This window comes from Echiichthys vipera (assembly GCF_963691815.1).
Source record: "Echiichthys vipera genome assembly, chromosome: 2".
Taxonomy (NCBI): Eukaryota; Metazoa; Chordata; class Actinopteri; order Perciformes; family Trachinidae; genus Echiichthys; species Echiichthys vipera.
In genome coordinates, this window is record NC_139827.1 from 11033792 (window position 1) to 11050891 (window position 17100).

Here is a 17100-nt window from a genome sequence, read left to right on the forward strand (position 1 = left end):
GGAACAGGCCTTCCATCTCTGAGGACATTTTACAGGCCCTCTCCCCTCTACAGTGCTCGTTACCTTCCCAATAAAAGTTGCATTAAGCAATTTTGAGCATTAAGAAACAGAACGACTTCGAACCAAACTGACAGCAACACATTTTTAACTTTCTTTTTGTTTGTTACTTACACATCCAGCAGGAACAAAGCAACATCGACCTTCTGTCCAAGTTTTTTTTCTGGTTACCGTTCAAGTGTAGGTTAAATATTTACCAGTGTTAATCTCTGGTTTGGTCCAGTGATTGTTGATGCTCATGGTCTTATAAGAAAACCGTATTGTTTTGATTTTGTCCATGCGTCAGAGCAATTAACAGAATGCAGCAAGAAAATGGAAAGTGGGTGTTTATTTCCAGAAGAATTGGCAGTTCTTGCAGCAGTGGCCAAAGTTGATTGATTGAGTGATAATTAATGTTATTTGTAATCAAAGGATGCCAACTCCACCTGGTCTTCTCTCAAAAGATTTTGCATGATTGCCTCAACTGTAGGAGCAACATCTTACTGACATACCACATGTTGTCAGCCTACAGTGTTGATATTGTCACTCTTAACTGAGTAATCTGACAGTTACAAGACTCCATTAGGAGTTTTGTGGGGGTTTTGTTCTGCTTAAAAATAAACTCTTGACTTACCATTGTTAAATTGAGTTTAAAGAGTCCATATTTTAGTTCTGCTGTAACACTTCAATTTTCCATCAAAATGCATCAGATAAAGTGGCAAGATGTTGTAAGAGACCAACCATCATGTGTGCAATTTTTTTTTTGCAGCACCCTGGTTGGTCGTGCACGGTTTCCTCGAGGTAGCCACAGTGGGTCATGGTGCGTAATGTCGCTGCTCTTTGGTGCGGGAGATAAAACCCATTGTGTATCGCCTGCTGCCTTCAGGTAGCTGTAAGGATTTAGACAACTGAAGTGGAACGCTTTCTTAAAGTCTAAAAGCAGTTTAGGATGACCAATGCAGACAAACATATTGTCATTGTTGCTTAAATAGCATTAAAAAGTATGATTCTTATCTGGTTGTAGAATGTGTTTATTTACATTATTTAGCATAATATGAGTATACTTATATATATAAGTCAATGCCTCTAAAAACTGCATTTTTTTTTTTACAGCTATTTCACTTCAAATATTTAAACAACCAATTTTCACCGACACCTTGCCTTACACTGCCTTGTTTGTGTGGAGCTTACATGCATAGATGGCACTACTCCTACTTTAGTGCCACAGTTGAAGGTTAGTAAAATGGTTGCAGGGCAGGGCTGCAACTCATGGTTATTGTCCTTAATTAATCTTCAGATTATTTTTCTCGATGAATTATTTGGTCTTTAAAATGTCAGAAAATAGTGGTAAATGTCCCAGTTTCTCAAAGTCCATGGAGATGTCTTTAAATTTCCCTTTGTCAGTCTAAAACCCAAATATATTCAATTTAATATATAGAGAAAAACAGAATTTTCTGCCATTATTTTGCATGAAAAATGACTAGATTATCAAAATAGTTGCTGATATATTTCTGCCAATCGATTAGTTGACAAACCATTGAAGCTCTATTGGATTGGTCAGCACATGTTTTTTGACAAAGAAAATGATTTCATAAATCAAATTAAGACAACAAATAGTTTAAATATTATGGGAACCCTAAATTGATTTAGCCTCCATGAGAAAACACCAGAAAGCAACTAGAAACAAACCAAATACTAAGAACACACATTTTTACATATTACTTTACTTTTATTTGTATACCTAAGATACATAAAGCCCTTCCCTTTTTAGTGAGAAACGGAATGTAATGCTCATTATTTATCTTTATCCTCACATTAAAGGATTCACTATATAGCTTATCACAGCAGACTATGTAAGCAGCAGTTCACTATTCTAATTCACACCACTGGCTTTACTGTACAGAATTACTTTATGTTAAGCTCTACACTGCTCTGACAGTGTCCTCATCATGCCCCCTCAGTGTGGCCGCTCGCTGACCTCTCCTACTCCCTCCCACCCTCCATATCTTTCTTTCTGTCTCACTGGTTCCTTATCACTGCCTATAGGTCTATTTACAGAAATGCACAGTGATTCCTTTCGCCCCTTGCTGTATGTGTTTGGGCAGGTTGTCGTATACACGAAAGAGATCGACAGAATCACTGAGGCAAATTACTTGTCGTCTTTTGTCTTGACCTCATATCAGGGCACTTTCCTATCTTTGGATCAGCTCTGGCTTGTGCCAAATGTTATTTGTTCAGGACCACTTTATAAGGGCCATATCTGATTCCTCATGGGCTGTTTATCAAGCGTGCTGCTCTAGAGTCAGATGAAGCTGCAGTTTGCAACCGTTGGAAGGCTGAACTACTGAGCGCTAGCTGGTCGAGGATCAATTGTAGCAGCAGCTGTCTGTGAAGTCTGCAGGCAAGGCTGCTGTGGCTCCCACATGACATGCAGTCTCCACACTGCAGCCTTTGAAGCGCATGAACTCTTCACCCCTGTCTGAGCAGGTCGGCTAGAGCGCAGGAGAATAGAGAGATTGAGAGAGAGAGGGATGGGGGCAGGGATAGAGAGATGTGGAATAACAGAGCAGGGAGAAGGGTAGACTGGGATAACGGGAGGGGGGAGAGGTGGAGAGGTTGTCATTTAGGCTCTAGCCGTTCCTCATCCCTCTGTCCTCCCCCAGCTCTTCTCTCTTATCCCACTTTCTTGTTTCCTCTCTTACCCTCGGGTGTTCGTTTCCTGGCACTGTTTGACAATTTTTTCCCCCCTTCCTCCTCTTCCTCTGTCCGTCTCCCTCACTACCTGTCTGTCCAAGTTTTTGTTCCATCAGTGCATCGAAGTGCTGCAATAAATTGTCTTTGCATGCATTAAGTCCCTAATGGTGTGTGACTTTTTTGTCTAAGTGTAGTAATAAATCTGTCCGTGGACTGTGTACCTTCCTACTGTATATTCTCAGCGAAAGAGGTTGTCACGTCCACACAGATTCAAGTAGACACCTGAGGTCAAAGTTGATCACTAAAAACAGAACATCGCACAAACCCCAGTCACTTTCATTCTGACTCGAAACTTGAGTAGGGCTGCGTCAGAGGGAACAACGTACATACAGCGCATTTAAACTTGCTATACATAGCACATTCACACACACTGTAAAAGCCATGCAATATGGTTGCCATTACAAACCAAATGGAGCTGATAGAAGCTGGCAGCCTTTTACTTGAGGTCACATTTGGAGGACTTTTAACCCACCTTATCGAGACAGACTTGCAGTCTAACAGTATGTCATTAGTTTCTAATGCCCATGCAGTGCTTAACAAAACGGAGCCATTTATATTTGTTTAAACAGATACTGAAAGTAAAACTCAATGTGTTTAAATGTGTACTTAATTGTTATGCCTGCAATTCATGATTGAAACCTGCAGGAAAAAAGGGGTTTGTATTTTTTGCACTAAAAGTTTTTTAAAAATTCATTTGAACAGAACAATATATGCCTATGATGTTGGTAAAGATATTAGACTATTAGTAAGGGGGGGGGGGGGAGCAACCCGTTCTACGCTTCTCCATTGAAGTCAATAGAAGCTGAGCGTCTGACTGTGTAAAGCGCTGTGGGGATGAATGAGAAGGAGGTTGTGCCGGTTACCAGTGATAAGTAGCTGATTCTGACCAATAGATGAAGGCTTTCTAGCGCGTATTTAGTCAGTGAAATGTACACACGGCAGTGCATATTTCACCATTCCAAAAAAAGCTGAGCTTCCCTTGCAGTCTTGGAGCAATCAGCCCTACACCGCGTTAACGCTGGAATGCCCATCTCCACTATACGTGAATGTCTGTGATGTGTGTTTTCAGGCATGCGAGTATGGACGCAGATGAGTTCTGAATAGGTGCTACAAAGCTTGTGCGGCAGAGATGATTTTTCGTTTTAATATAAAACACATATTATCAGCATGCAATTCAACCCTATTCATTTCCCATACTTCTTGAAAATATTTGTTGCTGTTCTTTACTGGCATATTTTGAAGTAATATTAAGAGGAATTGAACAAACATTGACACTAGAGAAAAGCTAAGCTATTTATTTAAAAAGGGGAACAGGCACTTGTACACACGCACATTCTTCTAGACCTGATTCTTTGGCCTAATGGCATCTGGTGTATCACAGAACAGGCTTCTGCATGAGAGGGGATGAAACACACACACACACACACACACACACACACACACACACACACACACACACACACACACACACACACACACACACACACACACACACACACACACACACACACACACACACACACACTGTTACAAACACTCTCATACACACTTATGCTCTGTTACACACACACACGCACGCACACAAGCTGCATTTAGGCAGACGGAGGGCTGCTTTTTATGACTTCAGAACATTAGGTCATGACCCTGACCAAAAAGCCACAGCTATTATCAGTGTGGGAGTAAGGCCACATTTTCATTGTGTGACAGGTAGACTTCTGATCCGGCCTGCTGTGATGTGATGCTTTCAGCGTGGTGTTTTAACAATAATATTTTCTCTCTGTGTCACGTGACCTCTCTGTAATGGCTCTTTGGGTCGTAAGCATGTTTGTCCCCGCGCTGGGAGCTCAAGTACATATACTGTCCGTTAGTACAGGGATGCATTTTAGTGTGTAACTGTGTGGGTTTTTGCAGCGCAGCAGTCCACTCAGCCTCTGTCGTTAGGGTGGTGATCCAATGATGGAAGCTCGCGTGTCCCTTTGTTGACCCTTACAGAGCTGTGCCCCCTCCTGCCACCCCGCCCCTCGGCCCTTGCATCTCTCTCCTCCTCTGCTCTGCCCCTCCATCAGCCTCCCCTAGGTTACTCTTGGCCAGCTCTGGCCACCTGATTAAAGGATTAATGGGTCTGATGGTTGTCAGTGTCCCCCACATGCTGGCTACACCTGGACTTTAGGCAAGGGGGAGTTGACACTTTAATTCACCCACATAATCACAGAAGCATACCAATTCAGTAGATACGGTTGCATGTTCCCACGTGCACACAATGTACTTCAGGTCCGGTTTTGGTGTCACACACTGGCCTCGTTCAGCAGAGGAGTGGAGAATGTGAGGGGAGGGGTGGCAGGGTTAGCGCGGGGTTAGCGCAGGGTTACTGTCTTGTATCTCCCTTCCTCCCCACTCTTTCTCCTGCTCTCCTAACCTCCCCCCTAGCCCCTCCCACTGCTCCTGATGCCCTGCCAAATTCATATATCCCATAATCGTGCTGAGTCGCCATGTCAGCAGCACTGTCCCACTGCTTTGTCTTGCTCCCGCTTGTCACCACACTGAGACCCTGCCTCCCGCCATCCCTGCAGTCAAAGATCAGATACCTTGGATAATACAGATTCCAACGGATGTACCAATCAAGGGATTATTTATTCCAAATCATTAAGATGCACAGTGTATCCTTACACTGTAGCTTAAAGCAGGCCTACATTTGATCAAGTAAATGTAGCCACAGAGGCCATTAGAGAACCAATTTCTGACTATGGAATAGCTTTGCAATAAGAAAATAAAGCCTGCATCACAGTTTCATTCTAATACTTTCCAATATTTTTTTATGGCTGCCTAGAGTCTTTTGGTTAATATCCGTAGAGAGAAGAGAGTCACTGTTTGATTCTGCAGATCGGCTCAGGACATTCCTAACAGATGCCACCCCGACTATTCTTAGCCGGCTCACTTCTCCTCACCTCTTGAACTTGTATGAGAAGTGAGTCAACAGCTGTTTTCACCCTTTCATGCCATTGTTCATGAGCTGAAAAAATACATTCAATCAGAGACTCTGTCCATATCTAACATCTTCGATTATAATGCGCATAGATTCATTGCTTCTCAGCTGACATTTGAAATGTTTTGGTGTCTTTACGGTTCACTTCAGTGAACCGACATGAGCTGCTGGAGCTCTCCCCAAGAAACAGTGTGACCTCCCGGTGCTCCCTTGCCCTAATAATTACTCAGTTAGATTCTAACCGGCTCAGCTGTAATGTTTTGACTGTTTGGATTTCCCTGTTTTAGTTTTAATTCCATCTATACAACATCTTTTAGTCATTTACTTTTACATTGAGGTGAAAGTCAGAAAGTGTTGTATTTTGTTTTTTGTTTTTTTGGCTTAGATTATTTGAACTGAGTGTAAAGACTTTAGAGTCAGATGTGTGATTTGTGCATTTGGGCTGTATAAAACTGACTTGACTTGATGAGAATTAGCAGCAAAAAACAAAAGGATATTTCATTGCATCCAGGGTTACTATTTTAGTTTGTGTATGATCCTTAAAATGGTCAGCGTAACCTCCATTCTGTGAATGAAACACAATCTTTAGCCTTGGATACTGTATAACAGTCCAATCTTTTCAGAATCTAACCAGTAATTGTCCTCTTTTTCAACCATCTGCTGCAGAGAACAACAAAGATCATTACCAGAGGGTGAAAGTAAAGGCAGAGCCCATGGAGGTGGACCCTCCTCCTGCAGAACTTACCCCACCTGCCTCTCAACTGCTGGCCTTCAGCACTTTACGGGCGAGTGAGAAGACTGAGCCAATGAGTAACCTCCCCGAGACGTTGGCCCGTCCCCAGAAAGACCTCTTCTCCCAGGACATATCGGTGAAAATGGCCTCCGAACTACTGTTCAAATTGTCAGGTATGTTTCTTCCAGACATGTATGCTGTCAGGCACACCCTGTTCTCTGAGCAGCAGTAGATCCGCAGAACACACACACAGCAGCATGTCTTCTTTTTCCCTGCAGCACTGCTATGTAAACCTTGGGACAGCTTTTGATACTCGACCATAAAGCCTACATGTTTCCATTTCCATCCTCTGGTGGCTCCGTTGTAAAGTCCAGGATATATGACATGTAATGACATCCTGCTTTTTACCTGTACGGCCATGAAAGTGACATTGAAGCAGCAGACAGCTGTTTGTATTGCTAGATTAAGACAGAGCTCTGAGGTGGAACCATCGCCTCCCCAGGGAAAAGGTGCAGATGTGTGTGAGTGTGTGTTGGGTCAGGCTTGTAGTCCTGGGCTGTGACCCCAGCTCTATCCCGCCTCTGATTGCTTCGCTTAAATGCCATACAGAAAAACAAGCTTGTGTAAAATCTTTTTTTCTGTTCTTGCTTTCACACATTTTCACAAATTCACACATTGGCAGTCGTTCTTTCCCACACAGTCTTGCATGCACACCTTTTACACACTCACACAAGGCCCCATGAGGAGTGGTGTCTGCACAAATGCCCCCTCTCTCCTCCTCCTCCCTCTCCTCCTCCTCCTTTCTCTCTCTCTCTCTCTCTCTCTCTCTCTCTCTCTCTCTCTCTCTCTCTCTCTCTCTCTCTCTCTCTCTCTCTCTCTCTCTCTCTCTCTCTCTCTCTCTCTCTCTCTCTCTCTCTCTCTCTCTCTCTCTCTCTCTCTCTCTCTCTCCATCCCTTGACTCGTTTTCAGACATGCCGGCTCAAGCACACTTGGCTGCACATGCTCTCCCCCTGCACTTCCCCTCCCTCCCTTTACATTTCTCCCGTGCGGCATCTCCATGGCAACGTGGAAAGAGACCTCTGTCCTTGGCGAGCAGTGTGACGGAGTGGGGTGTTTAGGGGGTGGGGGCTGTAGCGGGGGGCAGAGGATAAGGAGGGTAGAGAGGGCAGCAGGGTACATAGTATGCCCACCCAGGGAGGCCAGGGCATCGCTAGCCTGGCAACAGCAACAACCGCCCCCTTTAGAAGTGGGTTAAAAGTGAGGGGGACTGGAAATGAGTGGGCTGCTGTCACACAATGAGCAATCAATATGAATTACCCAGAGCAGTAGGACCTCAGAGACACATCAGTAGCAAGGTCGCTCTGAACACTGAGATGGTTGCAGCTTAGAAATTCACTTCAGTATATCGCCTTGAAACTCACACGTTCCATTCTGAGGCATTTTGTATGGTTCTCTTTACAGATGAATACTGTTTTCACATCAGCTGGTGGTTGCATTAGCTATTTTTTACTATATACTCATTTGACTTAACACTTAAAACCATTTGTATTTAGACTATTCTACTATTAAGTATTCAGTTCATGAGCTTCAGCCATGTTGGACCTTTAGGGGCTCACTCTGAAACAGCACTTTGGATCTCTGGTGTACAGACTTGGATTCCCCTTCGGTTTCTACTTGCATTTGTAACACTACAGGTGCCTGCAACAGAAATGACCTTAAAACAGGTGTGAACACTGCCAAAGCTGTGAAGTTGTGGGAACCTCAGAGGCATCAACGTTTTTACTGACACTTTTGACTCTTTACATTAAAGGCCTCATATTGTAAAAAAAATAGATTTTTGCAGATCTATGTAATATTTAAATAAAATGAAAGTATCAAAATGCTCAATCCACAGCATCTTTAAAAGAGCCGTCAGGATTGCTGTTCAAACAAAGCCGCTATACTCCCATTACAGTTCATTCCCGGGCTGCAACGACCGTTCCGAGACACAAGTTCTGAGATCGCAGTTGCGGAAGGTTTGGAAATACTGACCAATCAGAGCAGACTTTGGGAGGGCTTAAATGTATTTCAGACAAAGGCTGAATACAGTTCTATTCAGACAGTATTAGAAAACAAATGTGTTTTTGAACATTAGACATGCATCCAAACATGTTCTAGAAGAAGAAGAAGAAACTGAACTAGAAACAACTAAGACAGAATTAAACAAACAAATTATTTTTTTTGTGTATTGTGCTTGAAACCAATAAGTGAGTTTTGATTGAACTTCTAACTGTTTCTGTTGGAGAACATTATTTGGACCTTTTGAACACTTAAAAGACATTTTCTGATGCTGAGTGTAGCTCATTGTGCAATACACTGATTTAAACTGAGTTTGCATCGTGGCTCTGATTATTGCTCGTATAATTGTGATCCTTCTGTCTGATGATTCGTAACACCTTTTAACACTGATCCATTTATCCATGTGGGGATTGACCTTCCAATAGGAACCTAACCATTAAATTGTCTGATTAAACGCCGACTGGCACGCTAAAAAAGAACATTCAGTTAATCCACTACAGTGTGTTGGAAACACATGAAAACCATGATTCCTTTTTTTGTCATTGTGCATTGTCACCCCCCCAACACTGTAAACCTGGAAAACACTGCACTAAGTACTGATCTATTAGATTGATGTGATCATTGTAATACAATCAAATAAAAAAAGCATTAAATAAACTTTTCTAAGCCTATAATCTTGGGCCATAGTCATCGGGGGTTTATCTCTCATTTACATACAAGAGTGCAACCATACACAAACCCACACATGTGCCATCTGGGTTGTCTAATCTGACCATCCATGCACATTCAAAACCTTTTCATATTGGTTTTGTTGGACTAACTTTCGGCTCACAGGTCGACAGGCCCTCCAGAGATACTCCCACTACTCCAGATGGCCAGTACACCCCTGCTGGCATGGCCAACCTGTGCTTTACCAGACAAGTTAAACTTCATCATATCATAAAGTGTTTGTTTCTTTTCTATAATGGATGGTGTGCCGGGAAGCTTTGGGACATTTTTGGTAACCGTTAAATAACAGACAGAATAATTTATGGTGGCATCGAAATATCAGGAATTAACATGAAAACATAAATCACTTAACTCTTAACTCAAGGTCTACTTACTAGCCTTTTTTGGAGCCACCAACCATGTGCTTCTTTGGTTTGCGTAGTTGCCATGGAGATGGCTCAGTTGTCATTGCGTGACTGCAGTTACATGATAGGAAGTGGTCGTATATGAAAGGTAGATTGTAACAACTGTGGCTGCTTAAAGATAGTCTTTGGAGTCAGATTTGGATAAATAATACAGTAAATGGTCAAATCTAAATGTTGGTAGATGGTATTGTACTTACTGCTTTTAATATTTTTTAAGTTTAACTTTTGTTTTTGTTTTTTGTTGTTTTTTTTTACAGAAAAAGTCAGCAAAGCCAACAACCACAAAGACAGTAACATGGTGGGAATAAACAGGTGAGTCAATAATACCCTGTGTATTTGCTTCATGATAGGTGCTAACCAGCATTTTACATTAAAGTTGGAATATGTGTTTTATTTAGCAGCTATGTAACTGTTAGTATTATGTATCATGTTTCAGTCCGTTCCTGGACGAGTGCTTCAGACAATCACCCTTTAACTCGCGCTCCAAGAGCTCTTCCCCCGCAGAAGCCAGCTCCTCTACCAGGGCACTTTTCCACGGTAAGACACACACACACACACACACACACACACACACACACACACACACACACACACACACACACACACACACACACACACACACACACACACACACACACACACACATACACACACACACACACAATGGAACATAACTAGAGTAGTAGTAGGAACAGACGTATCACCAGCAGTTTATTGAAGGCAGTAGCTTGATTATCGTTGCTCATATGTGTCTTGTAGAGCTGCAGAGATGATCCATTAACCAATTAGTCGTCAACAATTGTGACAACCAATTAAGCGGTTTGGTAATTTTTCAAGCAAACATGCCGAAGACTTTGTTTCCATCTTCTCTGAATTTAAATATTTGTTGGTTTTCGTTGTCATATGTGAAAGGGTTGAGCAATAACACGGTGTTATACGGTGTTATACCTCTTTTCCTTATTAAGACAGCACAATACAACCGCACACCTTCTTGATTCAAGTTTCTCTATTTACCCAGAACTAACATTAGCTTAGTAAAACACAAAAAACTCACCAACAAAAAAACAACAACAACAACCCAAGATGTAATTAGCCAATCGCCCAATCCTAATATACTGTATATGACCGGAAATTTGCTGTCTTTTGGTTTTGGACTGTTGGTCAGACAAAACAAGCTAATTGAAGACATCACTCATGATTCTCAAGAGGTTGTGAATGACAATTCTTGTTAAACTACTTCTTAACATTTGATAGACTAAACCATTAATTGAGAATACAATCTGCAGATTAAGCGACAATGAAGACGATATTCGTTGCAGCCACAGTGTCCTCCCGAAAAAATAATAGACAGACAAATGCAGCTGGCCAAAACAAGGGAGTAAATAATGAGCTGCCAACAGTCAGCACTGCTGCATCATTCATAGTACAGTCTCTTCAAAGTCTTTAAGTTATTCTCACTGGAGCTCAGAGAAATAATTGTTTATGCAGAGAAGCTCATTATAAACATACATACATGTGCATGTGTTTACAAACCCTCCTCCTACACACACACACACACACAACACACACAGAAGCTGTGTAGCCCACAAGTAACTCAACGCTGAACTACACATGAAGACGTCTTTAAATCTGAGTGTACGGCCACAAGGACTCATCTCAATTAACCACCTCCAACTTTACACGATCTCATCCTCTCCCTGTTTCATATTTAGAGCTCCGTCCGGCCTTTCTGCACTCTCACACATTTCCCCAACCCGAAGGCCTCTGCCCGGGGCATCCCCCCGTCTCCCTCTCCTCCCCTCGTCCCTGGCATCCCAGAACTTCCCTCCATGTTCCTTTGGCAGTGAGAGATCCAGAGGTTAATTAGCTTGTGCCAGCTTTGCCTGTCCCTCTGCCAGTTAATGAAAATCTGATTGGCTTCTGGGTGTCAAGAGTGTCCTGAAAGTTAATTCGCCCTGCCCACCTCCCCCTTTCCCTTGTGAGCCTCTGCCGCTCGCTCTTTTACTGTTCTACTGTTTTACTCTTCTCTCTCCTTCGTGTGTGTCTGTGTGTCTAAGCCTGTACTTTTTCTCTTGGGTCTTTTTCTCACTGTTTTATCATCCCCTGCTTCAAATATTGGTAAGCGTTTCTAGTTACAGCTGTAGGAAGGCAGACCTTTTACAAAACTTTGCTGCTAGTCCACACCACCTTTCCCACACAAGCAATCACACCTTTTGGACCCAGTATTAAAGAGTCATAGGTTTAGCCAAGTTTATTGTAGTATTAACATACAATTTACAGTTGTAAAATTATTTGTGTGAAAATTGGCTGCTGACTTATGATTGTCTTGAAACTTTATTTAAAAAGAGAGGCAGAAACCATTACTGCAGATATTTTAATAATGTATTTTAAAGGAGGGACAATTTCCATATTTTTATTTTATTTTTATATTCACAGTCACTATTTCTCTGCAAGCGACATAATTGGCGATTGTCAAAACTGTATTTTTGAGACAAAGAAAACTGCTTATTGTAATGTAATTTATGTAGATATAAAAATGGCCCTCACCTTTTAGCAAGAATGAATAAGTGAGAAGGAGTTTGCTGTCTTCGTCCCTCAGTCTGGGGTTTAGCACAATCCCTTATTTCTTGTTTGTGTCCCCCTCTCTCTCTCTTCAGCTCTAATAGCACTAATTAAACCTTTAACCACGTGAAGGCTCACGCCACGCCCCCTAACTGGGTTAATCATCACCAGTGTGTTTTCCGGGTCGTGGCCTCTAGCCCTTGCCCTCCGGCTTCTCCTCACCTTGTGTGACCAGGCAGATCCCTACTCTCACTTGAGAGTCAGGACAAGTTAATGCCTTTATGTGCTAAGCTTTAGCGACAAGCCCCAAAGAAGGTCTAGGATTCTCAGAATCAGCCATACACAGGCGATGAGGGTGAAGAAAATAAGTGCGATCAGCTCATTACAGTCGGATTGTCATCAGATTCCAGCTAATGCAGGAGGTCAGGAAGTCCATGACCTGCATGTAGGTCTAGGTCGGAGTAAGTTTCTGTGACACCTTCGCCACCTGTGTGAGCTTTACCCTGTGAGGAACCGCAAACGTGCACACTCGCTTTGCTGATTATTTACATAGTTTTGGACTGGTCTACTTCCATGTATTTACCATCACACATGTGCCCTCCCTCACCTTAATGGACTAACAGTCAAAAGGAGATGACGATATTCAGTTTATAATCTCATAAAACTGAGAGAAGCGGTTCATTCTCACACTGGAAGGGCTGCAGATTCGGTGTTTGGCATTTTAGCTTAAATAGCAGGTTAACTGATTAATTGATTATCAAAATAGTCAGCTACTAACTTTCGGTCAAGGATTTCCTCTCTAGTTAAAACTGCTCTACACGCCGAAGCTCTGCTCATTTAAGACCTCATGGTCTATCGCTTATAACTACATTTCCTAGAGAGAACAAATAATATGTAATCATTACCTAATTCAAATGCAGTTTGAACTTGATGTATCTGCTCAAAGTTGGTTCATAAAAATATTCTTTCAGTAGTCCAAGTTATGATAGCCATGCACTTCCCCTCAGAAGATATTTAGTATTTCTTAGAATTAAACTAATTGATATAGGCTTTTTTTCTTTTTAAAATCGAGATAATGCGGAAAATGCGATAAAATGTGATTATGTTTTATTAATTATAGAACACTCTTTTGGTTCCCAGCAGTTGTTGTAGCAGCACAAGGACAGCAAAAGTACAGATAGAGAAAGTAAATGAAATAAATAATAAGAGGTATTTAAAACTAAAATAAGAATAGAATAAAAAACTCTACAACAGCCCACTGCAAAGTATACATTCGTCTCAAGTATACTAGCCACTCTAGTCTGGGGAAAGAAAATGTTTGTGAGTCAATGAAAATGTCCTTTCAAACCACCTTCCAAAGCATATGCATCTGTTTTTATTAAGCTATCCCCAAAGTGCCAGAAAACATTCCTTGCTTTTCCTCATATTGGCAGATTTACCACCATGAACATCAAAGTTTTTTTTTAGACAACAGAAAAAATGTAAATGGTAAAATATGACTTCAAGAAGCTACCACAACTTGCTGTTGAATATAAACTGTACATTATGTGTCTTAAAGATGATTTTTCTTTTCTTCTCCTCCTTTTGTGAAGTCAGAACTTGTATGCACGATTTCCATCTGCAAAGAATCAAAACTTTTGGTAAGAGGGGAAAACTGAGCAGCAGAGTTTTTCCACCCTTTATGAACACTGAAAATAAAACTCAGAAAAACCGGAATCTTTTTTCTAATGCCTTGCAAATACAAAGGTTTTAGCCAAGGTCAATCTGTGTAGCAAAATTAAAACTCCTGCCTGTACTAGTTCTATAGCAAAGTGAGGATAATACTACCTATTTTCATCCTCCTGAATTACTCTGTCCTACAGTGAGATTTAATTCAAAGCAGAAACTTCTTTTCTTCGATTTTATCAAAGTATCTGATGGTAGCCTCTCATTCTTTTTATTTCTTTGAATACAGGGTGGAAGGGAAGGTGACATATAGTGAGTAGTAGAGAGCTATATGTGTTTGCTGCAGGCTTTAGAGCAAAGGACTGGCGCTTGCTGTTGACATTAAGAATGCATTTGTACTTCATCCCAACCGCAGGCTAGACAAGGAGCATCTGTCAAATGGTAGCAGTAGGGTTTCAGTCTTGTGGGTTAGCAAATTAGCCCACATCGTATCAGTTGTTCTGAAACTGAAGGAAAAGAGACTTTTCCTAATAGGTTATGTGGTACTTTAACAGAAGCCATTTCCATAAATGAACTCCGGACAATGTTTGAGGAATCAGGTCCGGACACTGTCTGAAGTTGGCCTTTAACACAAGTAGCACACAACACGATATCGTTCGTGCTAGATGTGTTCTGACTTACTGTTTTAGGCGAGTGGTGGTGCCTGGGAAGAGCTTCTCTTGCCTTTCCTTTGTCTGAAAATTTCAGTGTCAGCCCTTACCGTCAGAAATGCCCAAATCTCGTAGTCTGTCCAGTTAGACATTTTTGGTTGCTGTCTTTGCGTAAATGCCTGTTCTTTGTACCTCTCTGAGGTTTATTTTCTTCTGGTTTCTTCTGGTTTCGTGCGAGCTGCATGATAGAAACACCTTCAACGCGCCCACTCGCTCTCTGTGAATTCTCCACACCTGCTCTATTTACACATGGGCTTAATCGCACATTACTGGTAGGATAAAGCCTGTTTAATGTCCGGTCAAACTGAATTGAACATTTGCGTTCTCAGATACAGCTCCGCCGGGTAATGTCTAGATAATTTCAGGTTTGCAGTGCATGTGTTAAAAGGGCTGGAGACAGGTTTGCAGTGCATGTGTTAAAAGGGCTGGAGAGTATCAAATTTATCTTGATTTTAAAGCAGCCAAATGAGTGAATGTAATGTTATACTGAAACAGAATCTTTAAGTAAGAACCGCTCATTAACAATAGATTAAAAAATGTTACACGGGTGTGTCTTTCTGTCTCTCTATATTTTGTGACATCTCTTTAATTCTTGTCTGTGTCATTTGTCCCCTTGCCAGTCCCCCCCGCAGCCTCCCCTGCCTGTGCTTAAGGGTGAAGGCCAGGGACATGAAAAACCACACAGCCTCCACAGGAGGGCTTAGGACTGACAGGTCGTGGGAGGCCAAATGGGCACTTTCACAGAAAGACTATACTGTATGAGATGATTATAGCTGTAGGTAGTGGGTATTTGAGATTTTAAAGGAATAGTTAGTTAAGATTTGGCTCACCCTGCCCTAACACCTATATGCACTTTTTAAAGCTTGTCAAGTAACACATACAAAAAACAAAGTGTGGTTTCTGCTCTTTTTGCTAAGCTAACTTTGAGGTTACTGTAGCTTCATATTGAGTGAACAGAAACGACAGCAATACAATCTACTCTTCTAACTTACAGTAAGAAAGCCAGTGCGCATATTTCCCAGAATTTCGAAGTATTCTTTTAAGAAAATATGAAGAAGCTAAAGCAACATAATGTCCTGTATTGCATCTCTTCAGCTGTTTTATTGGTATTAATTCTCATTAAAGATGGATGTCAATGGGACGTCCTACACATACCATATTCTGAACTGTGATTGCAACTTTCCCCGGTTTGTTTCTGAGCTTTGTTGCAATAATTTCCCTCCATCTTATTGAATAAAAGTAGCAAATATATGTAGTAAAGGTGGATACAGTCAAGATTACCCAATAACACCACAACACACACAGCAGCGTTTTGTGGTTTGGTAGTTACGGTTTTTCAACATCAATAAATATTAACGGATGCAGATGCTTTTATTACTGATTGTGTCAGCAGTGATTGATGATGATGTGGTTTTCTGTATTTTTGTGTGTTGCAGACTCAGAAAAGGATGATGGGGAGCCAGGAAACGGGATTGCTCAGTGGAGACTCAATGAACAGCTCTTCCCCTGTCCTGTCTGTGGCAAGGTGTTCGGTAGACAGCAGACTCTTTCCAGACACCTGTCTCTACACACAGGTGAATGAACACACATACACACTGACATCGTTAGTACACACCACCACTGCACACTTGCATCTCTATGTTTAAATTATACATGTTAAATGCTTTGTTTGTGCATGTGTGCTTGTGTCCGAGCTTCCCACAGTAAGTAAATAAGGTTGACTAGACTAGATTACACTTCCTTTAAAGAGATTACTACCATGATTAGTCTCACTGGGAAAACTGCCCATCTAATTACCCAGCTAGAAGGATGCCTCGCAGAGTATCACACACACACACACACACATCAGTAATTCTGATGCAGTCACGATTGGTTCACTCATTCACTTTCTCCCGCACACTCAGACACAGGAGACTTCCTCAGGATGAAGCTGTACATTCCCTTGTGTCCTGATTACACAGTGTTTTCAAACTTGGCCCTTCTTTGCTCCCAATTGATCCATGCCATCCCATCACTGTCTTCTGCAGTCCCTCTCTCTGTCCTTATGAGGAAAATAAATAAATTAATATCCTGCTTATGCAGTTTTATTTAGAGCAAATTATGGCTGGATTAGAAATTAGTGCAACCTACTTGGGATTGCAGACTAAATCACTGGGCACACAAATGAAGACTCGTGTACAAAATGCCCCCACACAATTGGACATGCTCTCACATTTTGCGTGCACACACTACACACACGCGCGCCATCTGAGAGTGTTGGCTGTGAACAGCTTGGCCACACCACAGAGAGCAGAAGCAGGGGCATATGTCAGTGTGATGGTCTTTTTGGTTTCCCCGGCGACATAAAGGTTGCCTGGCTTCATGTCCTTGGGGCAAATGGTGCGTGTGTGTGTTTGAGGGGGAGCTAGAGAGAGAAGACATGTTGTTTTGTTGATTTGTTTGGGGATAAAAGTAAATATTGTGATT

The 17100-nt window shown here is 41.8% G+C and overlaps 1 protein-coding gene across 1 annotated transcript in view; it reads left to right on the forward strand.

Annotated features, from left to right (window-relative positions):
* Nucleotides 1-17100, forward strand: part of znf827 (zinc finger protein 827) — a 70833-nt gene that overhangs the window by 39953 nt on the left and 13780 nt on the right. The window contains 4 exon segments of the mRNA XM_083926203.1: nucleotides 6440-6679; nucleotides 9955-10009; nucleotides 10134-10234; nucleotides 16071-16208. Of these exon segments, the coding sequence (XP_083782329.1) occupies nucleotides 6440-6679; nucleotides 9955-10009; nucleotides 10134-10234; nucleotides 16071-16208 (534 nt within the window).